Source organism: Leptodactylus fuscus, chromosome 11 (assembly GCF_031893055.1).
Source record: "Leptodactylus fuscus isolate aLepFus1 chromosome 11, aLepFus1.hap2, whole genome shotgun sequence".
In the NCBI taxonomy this organism is placed as follows: Eukaryota; Metazoa; Chordata; class Amphibia; order Anura; family Leptodactylidae; genus Leptodactylus; species Leptodactylus fuscus.
This window is the reverse complement of record NC_134275.1, coordinates 29,765,785-29,789,894: the sequence shown is the minus strand read 5'-3', so window position 1 is coordinate 29,789,894 and position 24,110 is coordinate 29,765,785. Positions and strand designations below refer to the sequence as shown.

The 24,110-nt window shown below is 43.3% G+C and overlaps 1 protein-coding gene across 2 annotated transcripts in view; it reads left to right on the top strand.

The window, feature by feature from the left end:
* LOC142184979 (protein crumbs homolog 2-like) overlaps positions 1 to 24,110 on the top strand; it is a 100,109-nt gene that overhangs the window by 6,328 nt on the left and 69,671 nt on the right. For both annotated transcript variants that reach the window (XM_075260167.1, XM_075260166.1), the window contains exon 2: positions 19,446 to 20,114. In XM_075260167.1, coding sequence (XP_075116268.1) covers positions 19,446 to 20,114 — 669 coding nt within the window. The remainder of the gene's footprint in view (positions 1 to 19,445; positions 20,115 to 24,110) is intronic.

Genomic DNA, 24,110 nt, shown 5'->3' with positions numbered 1-24,110 from the left:
TAAATACTAATTCTCAATCGATACAAAAAAAATAAATAATTAGAAATAGCCTAATAATTAATAGCCAAATTCACTATAAAAAATTCATAAATAATTATTAAATTAAATACAATAATAACTGAATTCATAATAAATTACTCAAAAACTTCAACAGTATCATCAAAATACCAAGTATACAATATACTGTACTGATAAATAGTAATAGATAACCAATTCATATGGACACATGCAATCGATAAGTTTGGGGGGCTGTGAGGTGGAGGTGGGAGTCCTTATATGCGCAGGTCCCAAGGAGCTGAACTCCTTGCTAGCAGTGGTGCCACTGACTCGGATGCCAGCGTTAGAGCGCCACTTCTGGTGCAGAAGTGTCACACAAGAAGTCTGTGTTCACTACTGGATATATATCCACGTGATGTCTTCATCCCAAGTGATACAAACCTAAAAAATAAAAAAGTTACATTCCATACGAGACAAGCCCATATCACAAGACACCATCGGGATCAGCCCTGTGCTCCTGGAGAGCAGAAAGCAGCCATGATTCCCTCGTCTTATTGCTATCTTTTCTATTGCTCTTGGATTGAAGTGTCCGCCTTATCTACAATTCTCATACACAATATTCATATACTTATCTATATTATGTCATATTTCCGTGGTGTGGAATAATTGTACACTTTGCACAGAATAATTTCTCTGCCCTCTGACATTAAGCCGCTCTGTCGTCCAATACTTTAGTTGTTGGCGATAAGGAATTAGATATGCTGACTAGTCACGCTTTTCCATTTAGCCTCTGCAAAGCAAAATGAAAATACACAAACGCCAGTGAAGCTCGTGTAATCCGGCAAATGGAGCACAGACCATAGAGGGAATCGCTGAAAAAATCTACTTTACTGTTTTTGTTGAAATATTTATTGTGTTAACGCAGTAATTGCTGTCATCTACGTCCGACTACACATATGCCTACATTATGTCAGCAGGACTTCCTCTGGGGAAGACGGCGCGCCGATCATCATTGTTGTCACAGCATAAGAGATGCAACATGTGAGGGTTCAGAGGGATTGTCCAGGACCTAAAGATTGATACTGGTGACCTGGACCTATCCACAGGAGAGCTCACCAGTATCGGATCTGTCGGGGTCTGACACCTGGACTCCACACCGATCTGTTGATGTGGCCACCGGACATGGTATATAAAATATATGGCTAGAAGCAGCCATGCTATATACACAGTGGGGCGTCATCATGTTATATAGGACAAGTGATTCAATATTTAGCATTGTTGCATCATTTTTTGCATCAAGCTGCTTATTCTGATCCCGATCTTGTGATATTACAATATTGTATTCCTGTACTATGTAGTGTCATATGTTATTTCTCAAATCCTACAACAGTACACTTTATGTATTATATGGGACAGCTGCCTTTGCGCACCTTATTGTCCTCAGTATCCTCGGTCACCTATTTCTTTGGAGACTGGACATCTAGCACACCGCTGTGACAGCAGATTATTAGGTGGCCATGTCCTTTACCCATAAACCACAGATTCGCACTTTCACAACATCACACCTGGAGACTTGGGTCAGACTGGAATATGGCACTTACTGTGTTCAGGGTAAATTGAGATTTACACAGATTAGTGTCCTTCTCTGCTTCAATCTAATCTTGTTAGCCGGTCCACATCGCAGATGTTTAACTCCATGAGGGCCGAGAACACCCTCCACAATTTCAGAACATGTTTCCTAAGGCTAGAGCCCCTCATTGCAGAAAAGCTGCATTTTTTGCTGCAGTTATTTGAGCCAGAGTCAGGAGTGGGTTTAGCAGAAGGGAGAAATATAAGAACTTCCTATATGTTTCCGATTTAGGTTTGGCTCAGAATAGCACAGTAAAATTTGCACACGAAAAAAAAATGCTGCTTTTCCACAATATGGGGCCTCCAAAGTACTATGTTCACAATTTTTTGTGAATGTTGATTTCTAAATCTGCAGTACGTGTTTTTTGGATATACTCCCATGCTGCTCTAGAGACCATGCTCCTTTCCTGACAAGCAGGGCAGAGAGTGATTTCTATTGGTTACTCTGTAGTGAGCACAGGATCACTCTGCAGGGACCTGGTGATAGGACTGAGCATGTGTGTCCACCAGAACTGAGCTCAATAGGTGGACATACACATTGCTATGCACTTTGAACACTTAGTGGTGCTGTATTTTAACAGCATATAATATACTTTCTATCAGAATATAATGTCATGGTTATTTTTTTTATGATCTATACAGAGAATATGATATCTTAATTGGCCGGCAGGATATTTATGGCAGTCTCCACAGGATAAAAGCCCAATAGATCTGAGACTCACATCTATCTTGAGCAGTGGCGTAACTAGGAATGGCGGGGCCCCATGGCGAACTTTTGACATGCCCCCCAACCGACGACCTCAACCGACCCCCTCCTCCGCATTCCTGCGCACTCTATTATGTCCCTTAGTGGCCCCTGCACACAGTATTATGTCCCTTAGTGGCCCCTGCACACAGTATTATCCCCAATAGTGTCCCCTGCACACAGTATTATGTCCCACTGTGGGCACCCATAAACAATTATTATACTTTGGGGTCTTTTCAGACTCCAGAGTATACTAATCGGAGACCCGGAGGAATAAAAACATAAAAAACTACTATTTCTTACTTGTCCCCTGGCTCCTACGCTGTCGGCCTCCGCTGCCGTCCTTCGTTAATGACGTCGGACGTCACATGATCCGGGACGCAGGCTGGGTTCATGTGACGTCAGACAACTAGGAAGGAGGCCTGGCAGGATCGTGGAGAGGTAAGTAATAGTGTTTTTTATGTTTCTTACCTCTCCCGGGCCTCCGATCATTATACTCGGGGGTCTGCAAAGACCCCCTAGTATAATGATAGTGTTTGTGGGGCCCGCGGTGTCACTTACCTATCCCAGCCCAGCCAGGATCGGTAAGTAAATAGGGCCCGTAACGGCCTATTAAAAATAAAATAAAAAAAAACGCAGTGGTAGCGGCTGTCACCGGGCCCCCTAATGTCCCGGGCCCTGCTGCTTTGGCGGTAGTTACGCCACTGATCTTGAGAACAGGGATTCTTGGAATATGGACTTCAGAATTCCTATAGAGGTTAAATACAGAGACCTGAGCATGTGTGGCCAAGTCTAGCTTGACTGCAGCTGCAAAATGTGAGTCAGGAGACCCCAAATTCAAGCCACATGTCTCCTTTCCCACAATGTATGGTGCAGTATACAGATAGCTGGATTATAATAAATGAATCTCTATGCCCTGTTCCTGTGTGGACGTGAATGACTTATCAGACAATATTCCTGACCCCCCTGATACAAGTGTAAGAAGCAGATCCTTGACAATACACAATGGCCTTTTCCTCTACTATGATCATTCATTGTGGGCAACTTTGTTGCTGTGTAAGTATGTCAAGGCCACTGAGTAAGAACATAACGCCCTCATGACTTCAGTATAACCGTACACTGATGGAAGTGCGCGTATCAGTGATGACTGCTGCCTCACAGTTGTGTAATGTCCATGCATCGTGATAGTCATGATAAGAATGGTCTCAAATGCCATTGTTTTATCCATGCAAAGTAAAATATATTAAGAAGAATAACAAAAAAAATCCACGTTTACAGAGACTGTAGACTAAAGATGGCTGAGTGCTCAGCCTGGCTGAGTTTGCATGTGTTGTGAATGGAGAATAATCCATTGTTGGGCACCCCTGGTGGTAGTTCTGAGGACACAGGACTGGGTGTGTTGAAATAATCCAACATGTCCATTCCTACTTTTCTCCATTATCTGCCCTTGGAAGGAGCATCAGAACACTTCTATACATATTAGATTTCTGTATCAGTCCTACAGGAATATGCACTGTCCTATCCAACATGTCTATATGGGACAGTGACTGAGGTTTTCTGTAAGAATTTGTGCAATATGTTGCACAAGTAACGCTGGGTTCACACCAGCATTCGACTCTCCGTATTAGGTTTCCGTCTTCTGCCGGCAGAAGACGGAAACCTGTCATGCTGAGTCCGGCCGTGAGCGCCAATGAGCGTTTTGAGCTCTCCACGGCGAAACAGTTTTTTTTTTAAACTGGACACAGAGTACTGCATGTCCGACTGTGTCCATTTAAAAAAAAAAAACTGTTTCGCCGTGGAGAGCATAAAACGCTCACCGGCGCTCACGGCCAGACACTTGAATGGGTTTGAAAGATGCCGGTAGGTTTCTGTCTCCTGCGCTATTTTGTGCAGGAAACAGAAACCTGCAGAACGGAGTCCCGGGCGCAGATGTGAACGAGCCCTTAGAGATACTGTATAAATAAATAATACAAAACATAGCAAAAAAAAAGTCTCAGCACAGAAAGGTGTATATTAAAAAATAACTTTTATTTCCAAAAAGATGCAAAATAATGTTAAAGCACCAGACATAAAAAAGAGGTAAGTGAAAAAAAAGAAAAATCACGACATATGTGTGCCTAGCATTCAGGCAGACTGGCCTACGCGTTTCGAGACTATCGTCCCATACTCATGGCGCCATGGTGCTTTAACATTATTTTATATTTTTTTGGAAATAAAAGTTATTTTTTAATATACACCTTTCTGTGCTGAGGACTTTTTTTTTTGCTATGTTTTGTATCTCTTTTGTACCCTAACCGGAGGGTGTCTTCGGGCACTTGAGAGGGTGAGTTGAACTTTAAATAACCAACGAATTTAGGAGCTGTGGACATCTTTCTATGTTTTTATAAATAAATAATGGTCATCTTTAAACTTGAATTGATATAATAAGTGCTAATGGGTGAAAAACATGCTTTTTTTTTTTTTTCTTTTATTCATCTTCCCAAAAACATATATTTGTGAAATGTAAAAGAAGTCTTCAGTCTTATATAAAAATGCTTAGAGGTTTTCTCACTAGAAAGTAGAGACTAGCAGGGGGCACCAGAAGGTTTTAGGCAGTGTCGGATTAGAGACCTAGGGCTCACCACTAAAATTCATTCTGGGGGCCACCATACCTGACATTTCTTGGCAAATATTTAGAATGTCGCCAACATTAATATATATGTTTCAGTAGTGTCTTCCTGCCTAGCCCCTGCCTCTGATTGGTCCTGGGAGCCTGTCAGTAGTCTGCTGTCTAGCCCCTGCCTCTGATTGGTTCTGTCCTGGGAGCCTGTCAGTAGTCTGCTGTCTAGCCCTTGCCTCTGATTGGTTCTGTCCTGGGAGCCTGTCAGTAGTCTGCTGTCTAGCCCTTGCCTCTGATTGGTTCTGTCCTGGGAGCCTGTCAGTAGTCTGCTGTCTAGCCCTTGCCTCTGATTGGTTCTGTCCTGGGAGCCTGTCAGTAGTCTGCTGCCTGGCTCTTGCCTTGAACTAAGGTTCTCTTTGAGCTAGAGATATGTAGTGTAGTATGACTAGTGACTGGGACCCCTGCAGTGTGATTGAGAAGATGGGGCCTAAGGAGGAAGGACACTGGTTGCTCTGACTCTACACCGAGAGGGCGTCTCCTCTGCCCAGTATGGCTACAGAATACAGAAATAAACTGGATAATGTCTGGTTCATGATAGGTTCACACTAGTGTCAGCTGTTCATTTTTCTGGTCCATCAAAATAAATATTGGCTGGACAATCCCTTTAATCATACCTCCCAACTTTTGAAGAACTGAAAGAGGGACAAAATGTGCGGCGCGCGTAGCGCGCTGCGGCAAATTTAGCCCCGCCCACTTTTGTGATGACTCCGCCCACTCGTTAATTTTTCATGTGCCTGCACACAGTATAATCCTCCAACAGTCACCCGTAAATTATATGTCCCCCCTCTATCTCTCCCCCAGTTTCATATACACCCTTCATCTGCCCCCAGATTCATGTCCCTCTTCCATCTCTGCCCCCAGATTCATGTCCCTCTTCCATCTCTGCCCCCAGATTCATGTCCCTCTTCCATCTCTGCCCCCAGATTCATGTCCTCTCCATCTCTGCCCCCAGATTCATGTCCCCACATCTCTGCCCTCAGATTCATGTCCCCCATCTCTTCCCCCAGATTCATGTCCTCTCCATCTCTGTCCCCAGATTCATGTCCCTCCATCTCTGCCCCCGATTCATGTCCCTCCATCTCTGCCCCAGATTCATGTCCCCACATCTCTGCCCCCAGATTCATGTCCCTCCATCTCTGCCCCCAGATTCATGTCCCCCCATCTCTGCCCCCAGATTCATGTCCCCCCATCTCTGCCCCCAGATTCATGTCCTCTCCATCTCTGCCCCCAGATTCATGTCCCTCCATCTCTGCCCCCAGATTCATGTCCCTCCATCTCTGCCCCCAGATTCATGTCCCCACATCTCTGCCCCCAGATTCATGTCCCCACATCTCTGCCCCCAGATTCATGTCCCCCCATCTCTGCCCCCAGATTCATGTCCCCCCATCTCTTCCCCCAGATTCATGTCCCTCCATCTCTGCCCCCAGATACATGTCCTCTCCATCTCTGCCCCCAGATTCATGTCCCTCCATCTCTGCCCCCAGATTCATGTCCTCTCCATCTCTGCCCCCAGTGTCATGCTGTCCTCTCCTTCATCTGCCCCCAGATTCAAGTTCCACCTCCACATTAAACTTACCTTCTCCTCCGCTCCCTCGCCGCTCTCTGCCCGCCTCTCTCGCTGACACATGCGGCTGAAGCAAGGAGCTGACACAGGTCAGCTCCTCGCTTCGCCGCTGCCCGCCTCTCTCCCTGACACATGCGGCTGAAGCTGCTCGCGTGCTCGCTTCGCCGCTGCGTGTCTCTCTCGCTGACACATGCGGCTAAAGCGAGGAGCTGACCTGTGTCAGCTCCTCGCTTCGCCGCTGACGCCGGCTCCTGGCTTGTACATCGCGTCTACAAGCCAGGAGCCGGCGGCAGCGGCGAAGCGAGGAGCTGACACAGGTCAGCTCCTCGCTTCAGCCGCATGTGTCAGCGAGAGAGACACGCAGCGGCGAAGCGAGCACGCGAGCAGCTTCAGCCGCATGTGTCAGGGAGAGAGGCGGGCAGCGGCGAAGCGAGGAGCTGACCTGTGTCAGCTCCTTGCTTCAGCCGCATATGTGTTCAACTCAGATCTGCATCCTATGGACGCAGATCTGAATTGAAATCGGGACATACCTCCCTCCAACCGGGACCGCGGGACATGTCACCCAAATCGTGACTGTCCCGCGGAAATCGGGACGGTTGGGAGGTATGCCTTTAATGGGTAAATAATGAAGAGTTCTGCAGATTTCTAATATATGATATTTTAGTTTCTCAGCATTTTCAACATCTCTGATTGCTGTCAGTGAATGGAAACATAAGACCTGCAACACCGACCTATTAACTTGATAGGGGCTTTGTTGCAAAGTCAGAAAGCCATAATGTCACTGCCAAGTCAGTGAAGCCGCAGATCCTTTTTAGTCTAGGATCCTGTATTCACTATCAATTTCTTAACTATTCACTTTCTATTATTCCCATGGCAAGTTTCCACCTCAGTGCCCCCTCACTACCCCCTGCAGTCCTGTACACATTCACACAAACACCTGCATCATTTCTACAGTCAGCCCTGAAATTGCAGCCGCTAGTGATGTGTTGTCATTGTGTGGTGTTACAAAGCAGTGGGAGGCTCAGATAAGAACATGATGAGGTGTCAGAGACTGATGTAAGATTCCAGCAGGGGGGCGCAGCCTGTGACTCAAGCATGGGATGAAGACCATTGACTATGATAGCAGTAGGTATAGACACCAAACCACCTTTATCAATGTATTTGTGCCCTATTTACTATCAGACACATTTGTTAACTACTTGCGTCAAAAATTAAAGCAATTTGCACCGTGCAAAGGTCAAAGTGAAATAAGTGGGGATTGCTTGCTGCATTTGGCAGGCATTTGGACACCTTTATAAATTGTGAAATCTCATTACAGTGGATGGGTAGTGTACACACCAAAATAACAGATCTAGAGATATGAAATGTATCAACATCCTGCAACATTGTAATACATTTGTTACAATTAGATACAATATTATGTCTAGCAAAAAGGACAGTAAAATATACAGTCAAAACCCATGTTACTGTAATTTTATCCAAATTTATCACATGCCATATAATCAATTTGGAGCATCTTTAAGGCCAAGGCCCCACATTGTGGAAATGCAGCTTTTTTTCGTTGTTGTAGATGATTTTGCTGCAGTCTGGATTTAGCAGAAGGAAGATGTGTAAAAGCTTCCAGAATATTTCTCATTCCTTTTGTAGCTTCTTTGCTTTGGCATAAAAAACACAGCAAAAACTGCCACAAGAATGGCTACAAATGGAATTGGAAATAGATAGATACTTCTGCCTTCTGCTCAATGTAGTCCTGGCTTTGGCTCGAATACCCGCAGCAAAATCTGCAACAAAAAAAAGCTGTGTTTCTGCAACGTGGGGCCTCAGCCTAAAAGAGGATTTCCTCCCCAGTAAAAATTAAAGGAGGGCAGGGAAGCCATATTTGCCTATCCTCGACCCCAAGGAACCAGAACTTCTATAGCAATGACCTGGCTGACCACCTACACGTGAACGCTGAGGTAAGTGACTGTCTGTAGTGCCAAGGGTGAGGGTCAAGATATGTTAGCAATTGAGAGCCAGAACAGATGGAACTGGAGAGCTGCAGCTGGGACAGAGAGACCTAGGATAGGGGAATATGGCTTCTTTTGGGTTTTGTTTTGCACCATTTTCCTTGCTTATGGTTAATTTTGGCATCTGAGCCAGATATCCCATCAACTCCACAAACAGACCATGCCCGGGGGCCACACAGTGGCTCAGTGGTTAGCACTGCAGCGCTGGAGACCTGGTGTTCAAATCCCGCCAAGGGCAAAAAAAACATATGCAATCAGTTTGTATGTTCTCCTCGTGTTTGCATGGATTTCCGTCCCATATTCCAAAAAAGACATCCTGATAGGGAAAAAATGTACATTGTGATCCCTATATGGGGCTCACAATCTACATTTAAAAAAAACAAACAGACCATGCCCATTTTCTAATCCATTTTTCAAAAGTAGAGTAAGTTGCATAAAAATGCTAAATTTCAGAGCTCAAAAAGTTTTAAGACCCTATTTTGCAATTTTTTATTACCAGTATTCTTAAATGCAGAGCTCGATAAATCCCTTCCGTCCCCCATGCTTTACACATTTGAACTTTGGTCCCTCTTTCAACTTCTTTTCCATATATAACCTACTTTAGTGTGAGTTAGGATCTGTTGACATTGCAGGAACCTCTGTAGATAGTTTCCTCACGTTTAAGAGCAAAAGTAGCAAGTGGTATTCTTGGCATCCCTTTACAGACACCAAAACAGAGACGTAACTTGAAGCTCCCACCTACCATGTGCAATCTATACTTGTAGTGTTGTCTTATGTAGTAGAGAGGCCTTTGGCCCCTTTAGGCAACAGGCCTGGTAGTAATTGCTACTTCTGCACCCCCTATAGCTACGCCACTCAATGGTACTCGATATGGTACCCAATATGGGATTCATGGGTCACTATAGTGTGTTCCTTAGAAACTTAACCTGAAGGACATCATTGCAAGTAAATGAGGTCCATAGGGTTCTGTCATGGTGCGTGTCATTATGAAGAAGAAAAATAGCCTCTGCAGACAGTGTGAACATAGCCTTAGCTTTCAGTTTGCACTATTATTATTATTATTATTGTTTATTTATTTATATAGCACCATTAATTCCATGGTGCTTTACATTTGGGATGTACTGTGTGTTGTATAAATCAGGGAATGTTAATCCTGTCACTTCTAGGCAGACGGTTCTGTTACCTCTTCTTTTTAGTCACTCCCTTACCTCTTTTTTTTGTATCAAACTTTTTGTACCAGTCATAAGACAATATTGGATAGGATCATGTCAGCACCATGTGGAAAGCAGGCAGTGGAACTTGGGTTACCCCCATATCCCCGGTAGGGCAACATAAAGCGTCACTTTGTATTTGTGTCACATCTCACTGGTTTGCATCTTTTGCACATAATTTTTCCTGATCAGTCACAAGCCCGCACGCCCATTACAATTGGTGGTGTGGTTTTGTAGGCAAAACAGCTGTTTTCTGGCAAAATTCTGCATCTCATAACAAACTAAAATCTCAGTGATCTTGTCAGTGCTGTCCCATGTGTGCAGAGACTTGTGATCAGCTCATTGAGGGGACTTTTTACCCAAACTGTTAATTGTGGATAATCCCTTAAAGTAAAACCCTATATGACTGGTCAACATTGCTCTCATTTCCTAATACGCTTTCAGATACTATATATCAGCTAGGGCCAGGAAGCCAAATGAAATGTCAAATAATCCACCCGTAACCCTAAGAATCTCCTTTTGTCTACATAAATTAAAATGCAAAATGTTGGACTAAAGGTCTCCCTAGATCCAGCGATCATCCCTGCATTTCTTCTCCAGACATGGGGGAAGAATATAAAGTTTGCCTTTTTGCTGTTTTCCGGTATTAACACCCCAGATGAGATCACAAGCTTTGAAAGAGGAAAACAGCGCAGTGTCCTTGTACCTACTATCTACAAAGTACTCTATGGTCCCAGGGCAAGAAAAACATTCCTTTCAGTGATGTTACATGCTCCATTGGCGCTGTGTGGGGTAGACATACTTGTTGACCTAAGGATTCAGTGCTCACTGGAGTGCAGACTTCTAGGGGTGGAATCACCAGTCATCCAAATGTAGACTCTGTATCTAGTAGTAATGTCCGGAAGCTGCAGGATTGTGCTGTCATTGATCGGACCTGGTGATATTGTGCTATATTACAACTAAAAATAATGTATCCTAGTGGTAACAGATGTCTAGACAAAAATGAATTATGTGCAAAATATATATAAATGTATTTCACGTCAGAGAAAATCACAGGTGAATATGTTGGATATTAATATGCCAAATCCTTCTCTTCTTAAGGAGGACAATCTATTGACTGAGTGGGCAGTGCCATATCTTGTCATTGTATTAAGAACATGGCCAAGCATGCATGTGTATTGGAGTGCGAAAAAGTATAGCAGTAAGTTTTTTTGACGGGAGAAACCTAAAATGCATAAACCCAGCCTAAGGCTTGTCATAGTGTATTTATGTTTATATTAGGGAGAAAACCCACAACTAAGTGACAAGTAATGAAATTAAAGGGGTTTTCTGGGGACTTAAACTTACATCGCTGTATCCAGCAGATTCTTCATGGAGGCCTGGTTACTACCCCCAGTTCACATGTCTAGAACCAGCCCCTGCATCCTTCCACTCCTTTACTCCACTTCTGATCTCACAGGTAATTTACCTGGGCTATGGGGGCTGATGTGTTGGGTTCGGAACCAGGCCAGTATCTCCTGGGCTATGATGAAGGATCCATCAGATACAGCAGAGTAAATGTAAGTCCCTGGACAACCCCTTTAAATGAACAAAGAGTGAGACTAATGGAGAACAGTCACTACTCATAGATGCTTGCAGCGTAAATAGATAGACCTGAAACCAAATAGATTATCATTAGAAGTGTCAGCCAGATAGATTTTGGTAGGCCCAATTCCTCCTTACACCTTGCATCTTATTTGTAAACACAGATGTAAAATTATTGCTATGCCATCTAAAGTGATCTTAACTTTGCATATTCTGAATCCAAATCAAACAGAAAATTTATTCTAGCTTTTATCCTGATATTTTATTTCCTCCAACATCTGTTGGGCCATGTCTTTGGCCCGCGGTAGGTGGATGGACTGTAACCTGTGATTGTCTCTCCATGTCGTGGTGCCAGAGCAGTCTTCTGTAGCCCTGTGTAATCCTAGGATGACCATTACATATGTCTACATTACTTGGTATTTGCTGTACATGAATGCAGAATGTGTGTCTGGAGATGCAGACAACTTCTTTCTTAAGTTCTTGGAAAGTGTTTTCATCCAGCTTTAGACAACTGATAACCTCAGCCCCCGATTCCTTGGCCTGGAATGTTAAGTGAAGATTTAGGTCCTGTTATCAGTAGAGCTGTCTGAGACGTTATATTGCAGGTACGTCTCACGCATGGTTAATGTATATGGATGACATGTCCATGCACACATTACATATGACCTCCAATGACTCACTTCAGTTTCTACAACTTGCTGCGCTAAAATAGCTCTTCAAAGCTAGAGAAGACATTTAGTAGATGCCATTAAATTTCATTTACATGGTAACCTTCATAGCCTTATTATTTTGGTGGCTTATTTGAAGACTATAGAGGATAAGTTATTAAAGTGACGGTGCTACAAAACGACACAAGTGAACTAAAAATGGTGACTTTTTTTTGCACAGTGGCGTTCCCGTCCTCCTTATTGTGTTGGGACACCTTGCCAATGCAGTAAAACAGAACCAGGTTTGCTGCCATAAATCCTGCTCTATACGTCCTCTCCACATCCATTTTTGTCCTCTATATTAAAGGTTTGGACATCGACTTATAACAAAATAGAAGCGCAGAACAATATTCTCCTGTTTACAAACCTCACCATGGAAGAGGTCAGATGCCACAAAACATATGGCTACACTATAAAGCAGAAGTAGTTTTAATAGTATGTAAAGCAGATTTTTTTTGGAACCGAAACATTGAGGGTTTACCCTTTAAATTGTCTATGCACTTCAGATAGCAGTCGGCAGAACACTTATATGGCTGCACTATATCTCTCCCGACTGCCCTATAGACATGTACGCTGCAGTGTGTGTGTCTTCTGAATGTGGAAAAGAGAGCAAGTCGTTGTCAGACCCCTCTGGTGGTGTATGGCCAGCTCTAGGGACAATAGCACTTTACCAGGCACATGGAATATGGAGCAGCGTTCTCTTAAAGGTTTATCCTAATCCAGTAACTTGCCTGTATATGTGAATGTGCCATCAATGCTTTTGTCGTACAAGGCCCCTTAAAGTACAACTATCCTAGCCACACTGTGGCAGCAATGTGAATCGTCCCCTTACAGATGGCTTCTTTTCTAAACCTTTTAAGAGAAGGTGAAACATGTATGTTAAGAATGTGAAGAAATAATGGGGTGTGACCACAAATAAGGCTGGCCTCACTTATGTAGGTTGTAAGAGCAGATTGGACTCCAATGCTCAGTGACCTTTCCAATGTCTCTTATGTAACTTTAACATCTCAGAAATATGGTATAAGATATTTATCATCCATGGGTTACTTCATTTCTTCTGTCGTATTATAACAATTTCTATGTGTTTACCGTCTTATTCCACATTTCACTTAAAGGGGTTGTCTGGGGAGTTTAATTTACCAGATCTGACAGATCAAACCCTGGGTCATCTGATCAGAATCTCCCAGGTCGCTCCATCCCCTCCCACCATCACCATTCTCATAGGTAACTTAACTACCTGAACTATGGGGACTGGACTGAAATAGCAGACTATGGTCGATTCCTATGAAGGTGTATATGTAACAAACTTTACATCTAATTATACAATACATATAACATATATACATACAATGTTAATAATTGTGTAAGGCCTGCGTTCAGTACTCCATGCGGGGAGTCTGCTTGGGGACCCCCGAACGGAATACCGAATGCATTGACAAGCGGTGAGCTTGTGAAAGCACACGGACCCCGTAGACTATAATGGGGTCCATGTATTTTCTTCAGTGTCCACAAGGAACATGTGGAGAGAAAAGCTCTACTTTCCTCTCCACATGACTCCTGAGGACACTGCATGGAAAACACAAGGGCCACATTATAGTCTGAGGTCCATGTGCTCACTGCTTGTCAATGCGTTCGGTATTCTGTTCGGGGGGTCCCCATGCGGACTCCCCGAATGGAATACCAAATGCAGATGTGAACCAGGCCTAATATAATTTAAACAATTCATCATTTTATTTTGAAGCTGTTGTTAGTAACTTTCCAAATCCAACTCCGTCCCCGCAGCCCTGCTATCAATATCTTAAATTTTTTCTCAAGAGCAAGTTTCCAAGTTATAACTAATTTTTAGGGTGAGAATAAATGATGATTCTCTTGTGGTGTCTAAATCTCCCGCTGCCCGCAGTGGCCAATGTTCACACACTTCTGGTCACCACTGCAGATGGACAGGGCTTTACATCCACCAGCACGGTATTGTGTGTGCTCATCCTTATCAGACACAACCATCTAGCACCATGCACGTATACAGTACTACTACACTACTACCCTATCTGTTTGTGTCTTTAACATTTTATCTCTATATCCTGGCACTAGCTTGGTCCAAGACTAACAAATCTGGGTGTAGAATTTCCACAACTTTCTTTACATACCACCAGGTCATGGTTTACACGTCGGACAATGTGGGAAAAGCAGCAGAGTATAGTAACATACAAATGTAAAATACGTTAGGGCAGATTTATTAAAACTTGTGTTTCTTATACCAGTCTTAATACGGACCCCAACAGGCTCAGGCCAGGGCTCCGACCTCTTCATAAATCAGGTACAGATTAGGAAGTTAGGCCAGTTAGGAAGTGACGTAGATTTCCATCATAACTTACTCCAGAAAACTGGCATCAGTTATAATAAATATGTCCCTGTCCCTATCCCAATGTGGTGAGCGAGACACCAAACAGGTGTGGTGCAAGAAAGGGCCTTGTACCAAATGTATGTTCTAATATCATCCCTGTAGTAGAAGGATTGATAGACCCCCCCACCCACCCACATTGTGTAAAAGCAAAGCTGAATGGGTTGAAATCCTTTATTACCTCTCTTTAATCCTGTACCTTTTATAAAATCCACAGATGTAAGTAAGAGATGGTCACAAGAAGCTTCAACCAGGGTCAGAACCTCTACAAATCATTGTGTTTTTGAAGCTGAGATCATTGGGTTACCCGACTGGACATGTCCTTTTAAGTTCAATATCAAATTTCATTGTAAAATTTATGTCCACGGATATGGATTACCCAGATAGTTTTCATTCTCATGCCTTCCAGAGTATCGGGTGCTCTGAACTTTAAGGGTTTGTGTCCCACAAGCAACTATTATGTCAGGATAAGACCTCATATAGATACATGGCTGCTCTATGGCTCAGAATTGTACAGAGGTGTAATAGCGATCCCATGTTAATGAATGGAGCCTTTCCTATGTCTCTGTATATAAAAGAAGAAGAAAATCCTGGTATGCACCATCACATGCCATACAGGTACATAAGTAGATTTCTTCCCTAGAATAATTTCTTCTAGGAATGATTAGTTCCATATGTATCGCACCCCATGGAGTGTGTACAGCCCCATACACTGCTATACAGTCTTGTGCATATGGCCTTGCCTCATAAGTTACTTGTGACAATGCGCTCTAATATCCCTAAAAAATGCGCTTTAGTGTCCCTCAAAATAAGCAATTAAAGCAAAATTGTTTAACTCTTTACTGATAAACAATGGACATATCCTTTGCTGATGGGTATTAGGTCCAGCACAGCAATGGATATATCCATGCTGGGGATCTTATGGATACTTGTTTAAAATAATAAACTATTAAAAAAAAAATAATTAATTAATTACTCCATGGCATAAAATAAAATAAAATAGAAAATAGCAAAAAAAAAGTCTGACTAAAAAAATTTACTCAGTAAATTATTATTATTATTATTATTATTATTATTATTATTATTATTATTATATAGCACCATTCATTCCATGCTGCCTTACATTTGGGATTATATGTACCTCAAAATGGTGCTCATAAAAACAAACTTAAAGATAGATTCACAGACATGTGTGCACAAAAAATGAATATTTTCCCCAAAAATCATACTTTTTTTTCTTTTATATGCAAAAGTGCTAAAACATACCCCACTATCTGTTCATAAAACTTCTAATATGTCAAAAATTATGATCAATAGGGGTCCAAGTGCAAAGGTACTCAATTTTGTGTTGTGCTCCTTCTAGGAATCCAGCAGCTCCAAGCATATCACAGCTGAGGGGCCACAGCTTCTACCCCATTGTTTCAGTGACTGATTAGGGTCTCCACACTTGGACCCCCACCGAGTAAAACTTTGTCAATATGACTTCATAAATGTTGTATGAAATGTGATTTTTATCTTAATGAAAATAAAGTTATTCATCTGGTTAAATGTACCCAAAAATTCAGGTGCTAATAAAAACTCATCCAGCAAAAAACAAGCCCTCATACAGCTAAGACAATGCCAAAATTAAAAAGGTGAAGGCTTATGGACTAAGTGATAAAAAAAAAAAAAAAAAAGTCCTAATTGCCCAAAATAGGCCAGACCTTAAGGGATTATGTATTAGTTTTGCTACAGATGGAGCCACATCTCTACCACTACATGTGAATATACCCAAAGGTCCTGTTCAGTTGACCAAGTGTCGCCTGAGTATGCCGAGCACCATACAGTTCAGGTCTGAAGGACTAGACTCGGACTGCACACAGACACATTGATGTCATTTAGGTTCCTGAGTCCATGTATTGACTAAAATATTAGTGCTGTATTTTATGCAAGATAGGAATATATATCCTGGGAGGGGTAAATATTTTTTATGCACGGATAACAATTTAGCTACATGCTTACAGATTTTTATTGTTCTTAGTGATACAGGCCACACATGGTTAAATACATCTGCGGCTTGTTGTGGTGGGTTATCATCAACAGAGATAAGGTGACTTACCGCAGACAAGTGCGACATATCGCGAATCTCTGACTCCCCCAATACAATAGTTACCTTGTCAATGGGAAAGGAATTCTAGCTGTTGATTTGCATTATCTCCGCCATGTCACCAGGAGGCTGCCCATTGACTGAGGTCACTTGTTAGACACATAATGGGAGTAAATTCCCATAAAGGCTGGGCTTTGTCTTGGAGCGTAGCCCCTGTGCCCTCTCCTCACTAATTGCTTCTACATTCCCAGAGCCGTCTCTCATAGCAAAACCTTCAATTGGAAAACTACCAAGGACCAAGACCTTTCATATTTCAGGTTATTAGTGCGGCATGACCCTCATTTACAGCTTTGTGCCTCCTTTTCTCTGCCCTATTGTAAAGATCATTACTGGTGACTTTCTTCCATTATACGGCAAGACATTCCATGCAGCACGTAACGCTGGCTTCAAGTAATGATTTCTCCATAAGGTTTCTCTATAGCAGACCAAAACAAAATCCTAGGCTAAGGCGCTTCCAGAGATCAGCGGGTCGCACTATAACTCCTTCACTAATGTTAGTAAATGGAGTTGCATTGTGACCCCTTCCAGTCTTTGCGCAACTAGAGGTCACAATGCAATTCCATTTACTAACATTAGGGAAGGAGTCATAGGGCGACCCAGCAGTCTTTGGTTGCGGCCAAAGTCGTCATGTTGCCCTAGTCAGAAAAAATATTTACTGTAGTTCTTTTTAGCCTTTGTATGTTTTTTTCAAGGGTTATGTTGACCAAGTTATCTAGAGTCCTGAGCTACTTATCTGCCTAGTTAATCTTATTGGGGAATGTTTTAAAGACTGACACATTGTGCGCCATTCTTAAAGGCATTGTCCAGGATCAGAAATTTTAATGCTACATCGGGGGAGGCTTCTAAAATAAATACGCATTGATACTTACCTGCATCCAAATAGAGCGACTCAGCGCTGACATCACATTGACACGACCCCGGTAGTAAATCGCCGCCCTCAGCTTTATACAGCAATTTGCCTGTGTAAGGTATTTCTTTCCATAGAGCAAATTATACGTTTCATTTATGCTATTTTAGGCCTATGTTGACACTTTGATCACTTTTATTCAAAATCTTTGGGAGGCAAAATGTTTGGGCATTTTCGGGGATACCTAATGTGTTTGTTCTGATTTATTTTTAGATTTGATTTAGGGGAAAGGGATTGCAAATGTAATTTGTTTATTATTATTATTATTATCTTCAAAAAATATTTCCAATTTTCTTTTACATATATTTTTATACCCCCTAGGGCAGGGGTCTCAAACTCAACTCAGCATGTGGGCCGCAAAGCAAGATCCCAGCCAGTCAGCGGGCCACACCGTGGCAAATTTAGCTCCACCCACTTTTATGTTGACTCCGCCCATTCATTTTTCATGTGCCCCCACACTGTATAATCCTCCTACAGTCAGCCGTAAACTATATGTCCTCCCTCCATCTTTCCCCCAGTTACATATACACCCTTCATTTGCCCCCAGATTCATGTCCCCTCCATCTCTGCCCCCAGATTCATGTCCCCCCATCTCTGCCCCCAGATTTATGTCCCTCCATTTCTGCCCCAGTGTCATGCCGTTCTCCCCCCTCCCGTTCTCCCGCCCTTTCACCATTTTGCCCACAGGCAGTTCTATATACTGCCGGAAAGCTGACAGTGCGCTGAGTTCAGCGCACTGTCGGCTTTCCCGATGTGTGCCCGGTGTGAAGAGCTTTCGGTCCGGTACCGTAGCTCTTCTATGGTCAGAAGGGCGTTTCTTACACTCAGTCAGAGACGTCCTTCTCCACAGCACAGCCAATCACGCTGTGCTGTGAGAGCCGGGAGGAACTCCCCCTCCCTCTGCTCGCAGTACTCGTTCATAGACGAGCATTATCAGGGAGGGAGGGGGGCGTTCCTCCCGGCTCTCACTGTACAGCGCGATTGGCTGCGCTGTGAAGAAGGACGTCTCTGGCTAACTGTCAGAAACGCCCTTCTGACCATAGAAGAGCTACGGTACCGGACCGTAAGCTCTTCACACTGAGCCCAGATCGGGAAAGCCAACAGTGCGCTGAACTCAGCGCACTGTCAGCTTTCCAGCAGTATATAGAACTGCCTGTGGGCAAAATGGTGGAAGGTCCTCTTTAACACACAAAAAAACACTTACATTCACCATCCAACGCTCCCCCGCCGCGCTCTGCAGTTTCACTAATAGACCTGTAGGCGCGATATGATGATGTGACGTCATCACATCGCGCCTATATGTCCACTAGCCGGAACGTAGCGGCTAGTCGATATAATCATCTCGCAATGTATTCAACTCGGATCCGGCGTCCCTAGGCTTGTGCGGGCCGCACAAAATTGTTCGGGGGGCCGCATGCAGCCCGCGGGCCGCGAGTTTGAGACCCCTGCCCTAGGGGATTTGAACCTTAGAGGGTTTGATCATCCATACAATATACTGACACGAGTTATACTCAATTTGTCTCCACCCCGATCTGCACACTTCATAACAAGTGGTGAACGGGGAGCAGAGAGAGTATCGTGCACAATGACTATTCCCATCATTTTGGCATACAGGGTATAGTAAGACCCCCCTCCCCCCCAACTCCACACACATACACTCACCCCTATGGTGTCTGGTAAGGATCAATTTTTTACAGGATAACCTGTTAAATGTTGTACTTGGAGGCTAAAAGAGTCCACATGTGGCACCTGTAATAGTTGTCAGTCTGCTTTCCCTACTATGGTTCACATTACATACTGTATGGTTACTCGGGCGGCTAGCTGTGTGAATTTTAGCTTTGCAGTAGATTATCTTATCTTAATAACACTCCTTTTCTTTCATTGATCTCTAGGTCTGGCACAGAAATGTCTGCCTTCTACCTGTTTGAATGGAGGAATATGCCTGGAGACACCTGGTGGGTTTACATGTCTCTGCCCCACAGAGCCTCAGGCCTTTACTGGACCAGACTGTGCAGTATTATATAATGCATGTACAATATATGACTGCCCTAACACACACGTGTGTCATGCTAACCCTGGATACCAAGGGTACCAGTGTGTCTGCCAACCTGGATATAACTGCACCGCTGAATGTGATAGTAACCCGTGTGCCCTTCCCAACTCCCAGTGCTTGGATGATGTCGGCGCATTCACATGCAAATGTCAAGATGGATACAGTGGTCCGCAGTGCCAGAACAAGGTGTCTCCCTGTTTACCCAATCCCTGTGATCACGACGCTGTGTGTGTAGAGAACATGGACAATTACACATGTGATTGTCACCCGGGCTACACTGGGCAACACTGTGAGATTGTATTAGGCGGGTGCGCGTCACAGCCATGTCAGAATGATGCCATCTGTGTGGACAAAGGAAACAAATACTTTTGTTACTGTGTGCCAGGTTTCCAAGGACATCACTGTGAGATAGACATAAATGAGTGTGCATCCAAGCCATGCCAGAACAATGGCTCCTGCCTCAACCAGATGGATAGTTATAAGTGTGAATGTGCCACAGGCTACACAGGTAAGTGTGCATGGAGTTGCATCACTTATGTACTCTTTGCTGTATATTAAGAGATCCTATATATGATCCCTTATAAAATTGTATATATATATGTGTGTGTGTGTGCGCCATTGAAATGGGCTACTCCAATTATAAGAAGTATTGGCATGGCGACTGCCAGGACCCCCATCAATCTTCATCTTGAAGTTACTGTAGTGCTAGTAGCCTCCTGCACACAACCGTGGTGGTTATTGCTGTCCGCAAATACTGATCCACAATCCGCTAAACCATGTCAGTAAGTCATCCACAATCATGGACCAAAAAAAGTCATATACGATCCCCTACACCTGTAGGCCACAAATGGGGCAAAAATAGAACCTGCTTCATAACTTGCGGTCCGTGGATACAGCAAAAAAATGCGGTAGTGTGTCTGGCTCCTTGAAGATCTCTGTACTGTGATCCAAAATTGTGGTCTGCAATTGTGTATCAAAAGTACAGTTGCATGAAGGCTGCAGAGCAGCCATAAATCAGACCCCCACCTACCATAAAGTGATGGCTTATACTTGTAGTATGCCGCCACTTCTTATGACGGGCAAACCTTTAATGGATTAGACTTGCATGGCGTGAAGGTGGCATATACAGCATCCAGCCATGGTCAGCCTCTCTAAGTACCAGGGCTCACCATCACATCCCTCATTTATTTATTTGTTTATATCCATCTCCTGGTGAACTTGTTAGATGGGAACAAGTGAAACATTCATATCTATGACTTTGCTTATTATAGGTTGATATGGTTGGTTGTATTGAAGTTATATCCAGGCGCCCTGCTTATATGCTACAACTATAGGGAGAGCGGGTTAGACACAGCTGACTGATCTTGCTGTGTACTGACTATTAGTCACCTCCTATATGGCTGAATGCTAATATCACCCGTCAGATATCCAACATCCATTTATAGATTAACTATATTTGGCTTTCTTCCTTTTGTATGTAGAAAGATATTGTTATCTCCCTCTCCCCCACTTAAGATATAAATCTAGCCAGTGGTGACCCCCCCTCACTGGTCATGTGTGTCATGGTACTAATATTGAGGGGTCTCCGTGTGTGTGACCCCCTAATCAAGTTAGGTGGTGGATTAAGGGGTATTCCATATTTGTCTGAATCCCTATTTGAATTTATTCAACCTCATTCAGGGGATTTTTTTTCCCTATTATCATTTTCTGTTTAGGGTTAGTTCACACGTGAAGCAGAAGCATGGATTTTGACACCGAAAGTGACGTGAGGAGCCGCATCACTCTCGGGCCAAAATCCTCTTCCCACGACTGTCACGGCTTCCGACAGTCACGGCTTCTCCCTCTTGAGTATGGGCCGAATGAATGGGCCGACTTCGTAGCTTGCTGCCGCGAGGCGGACGCTGCGGAATCTGCCTGAAGAAAGGGCAGCTCTCTAGCAGTCTCCATAGACCACCATTGTGAGGGGGCGGATTATGACTTGGATTCCATGCCATAATCTGCCCCCTCTGTGCCCGTGTGAACTAGCCCTTAATGTGTTGCCTGTATCAGAGGGTTATAGTTTTAAATGGAATAATAAAAGTTATATTTTCGTTATTTAGTGTATTTATATTTTGATAGGTATTGGGATAGTTTTTGATATGTATGTATTGTAAAGGCTGCTCTCCTACGTTGAATAAAATAAATAGGATTAGGCCTCATTCACACAACCTTGTCCTTTCTCAGCTATGAGTAATAGACTTGCAATGGCCACCTTGCGTCCGTTCCGTGTCTGAATTTTGCCCACCGAGCATCATCTGTTTTGTATCCATTTTTATCAGACCGTTAAAAAAAAAAAAATCATTTCTTTGTTTTATTTATTTGTTGTTTTCTTTGATCCTATTTTTAATGGCCGACTCTCTTGCAGATTTGCTGGCTGTAATAATTGGACCCAGTGGCATCAATAGGGCTGGATGTCAAAATGAACTAATACATCAGTTGTTTTTAATGGATTGTTTTTGTGTATGTCAAAAAAAAAAAAATGGAGATGTGAATATATACATTCACCCTCATAGGTTTTTTTAAAAAAAAAAAAAAAAAAAAAACAACAGTTTTTTTTACAGTTGTGTGAATAAAGCCTAAGGCCTTACCCTGACAGATCAAAATCAGGTCTCCTAATGAGGATCTTGGGGATCATATTGTTTTGGGTTTTTTGAGCCCATGTACTGCCATAATGTCATGATACCTATGAGACCTTATGCATGAAAATCTAGTCTGTACATCAGCTGGATTATCTGTTTCAACCCAGTCAGGAGCTGCTTGTACTATAGTGGACGATGCCAGAGAGAGTGAGCGCGCAGCCATAGACAGGCAGGGAGTCTCAGGATCACAGATCACTAGGATACAAGGAGTCCTGGTCTCCTTACTGGATTTAGACTGCAAATTCTGGCAAATTTACAGACTGGATCCTCTGTGTGAGTGGAGCCTAAATGCTCATCCTTGTTCGTTCTGGAGAGGAAAGCGTTAACATTTTAATGTGTCAAGGATTGGAAACGTTAACCCTATCTTATGCTGATATTTTGACTTGGTTACACTAAAAGCTATAGACAAAGTCTTCATATAGCCATATGATAGCCTATGCACTATTGATATAGCAGTGTGAAGTGTGTAATAACAGTAGTAATACCATCACTGGCCTGTAGTAGGTGCACAGTTTTGAGTCCAGTCCTTTGCTTGGTGCAGCCCCTCTTGCCCCCACCAGACCCCAGCTATACACGTGTGGGAATGTGAGGAGGAATTCTCCTTGTGATCAATATCTGTACAAGGTTTGTAGCATTTCTGTCTGGAGGCTGAAAGGAGACCCCCGGACCCCCTCAGCTTGTTACAAAACCTAACCTAATCCTATTAGGAAAGCAGATGGAGAGGCACAGCCGAGACGTTCAGGTTATACAACATCTACACTGCAAATTATTGTTGTCAGAAAATGCGAAAAGTCCCCAGTGCAAGTAACGGAGGAACGCTGACCCCCAAGTACAGGGGAGCCCCAACATTACCAGGAATACCATAGGTAATAGAGGACTGCACTGACCACAGCTGTGTGAACACAACCTAATGCTTGATAGTGAGTAGTGCTGTGGTGATCTCCTGCACAGCTGAGTGCCATTGTACCAAACTCACTATAGTAGTGATCCGGCCAGTCTGGAGCTCACTACATAGCAACTCACTACAAAGCAGTGGGCTCCATTCACACAGCCATGGCCAGTCCCGGACATGCACCTGAAACACAGACCACACTTCTCGGATATGTGAATAAGCCCTTATTAGTGGGCACATTGGGGGTAGGTTTACTAATCCCGTCCAGGCAGTCATTGGCACATGCCGTGTGATAAATTTGGCGCATCTTCTTAGACGTGTTAAGACATTTTTACGCCTCTTAGTTGAGTGGGGAGCGAAAAGTGTCAAACACATAATAAATGTGGTGCATGAGGCTCTGTCAGTTTTTGGTGCTTAGTACATTTCTAGATAGCACACTTGGATATCAGATCCTGTTTGGAAGCTGCATCTGCACCTTCTATTTCATCCGCCACCCCGTGCGGTCATGATAGTGGCCATAACAAACACAAAGTGCAATGGCTGACATACATAAAGTGCGCTGCAGCCCGGGCATCCCCTGCCACGTCCATACACCAGTGTTTGCCTCATTTCAGCCTTTATATCCTTTATGTTAGTCAGTCTAGATTTTATACATCTTAATCTGTTAGTGCTGAGAATAGGAAACACAGTTTTTTTTTTTAAATATGAAGAACAAAAGTAAAAAGTGACTACCGTATTTTTCGGACTATAAGACGCACTGGACTATAAGAGACTTTTAGAGGAAGAAAATAGGGAAAAAAATTTTTGAAGCAGAAAATGGTAAAATATTTAATATATGGGAGTTGTAGTTTTGCAACAGCATTTTTTTTTGCAGATCTACAAAAAAACAACACACACCACAAAAAAAAAGCCCTGGCTCCATGTACTGTCAGGC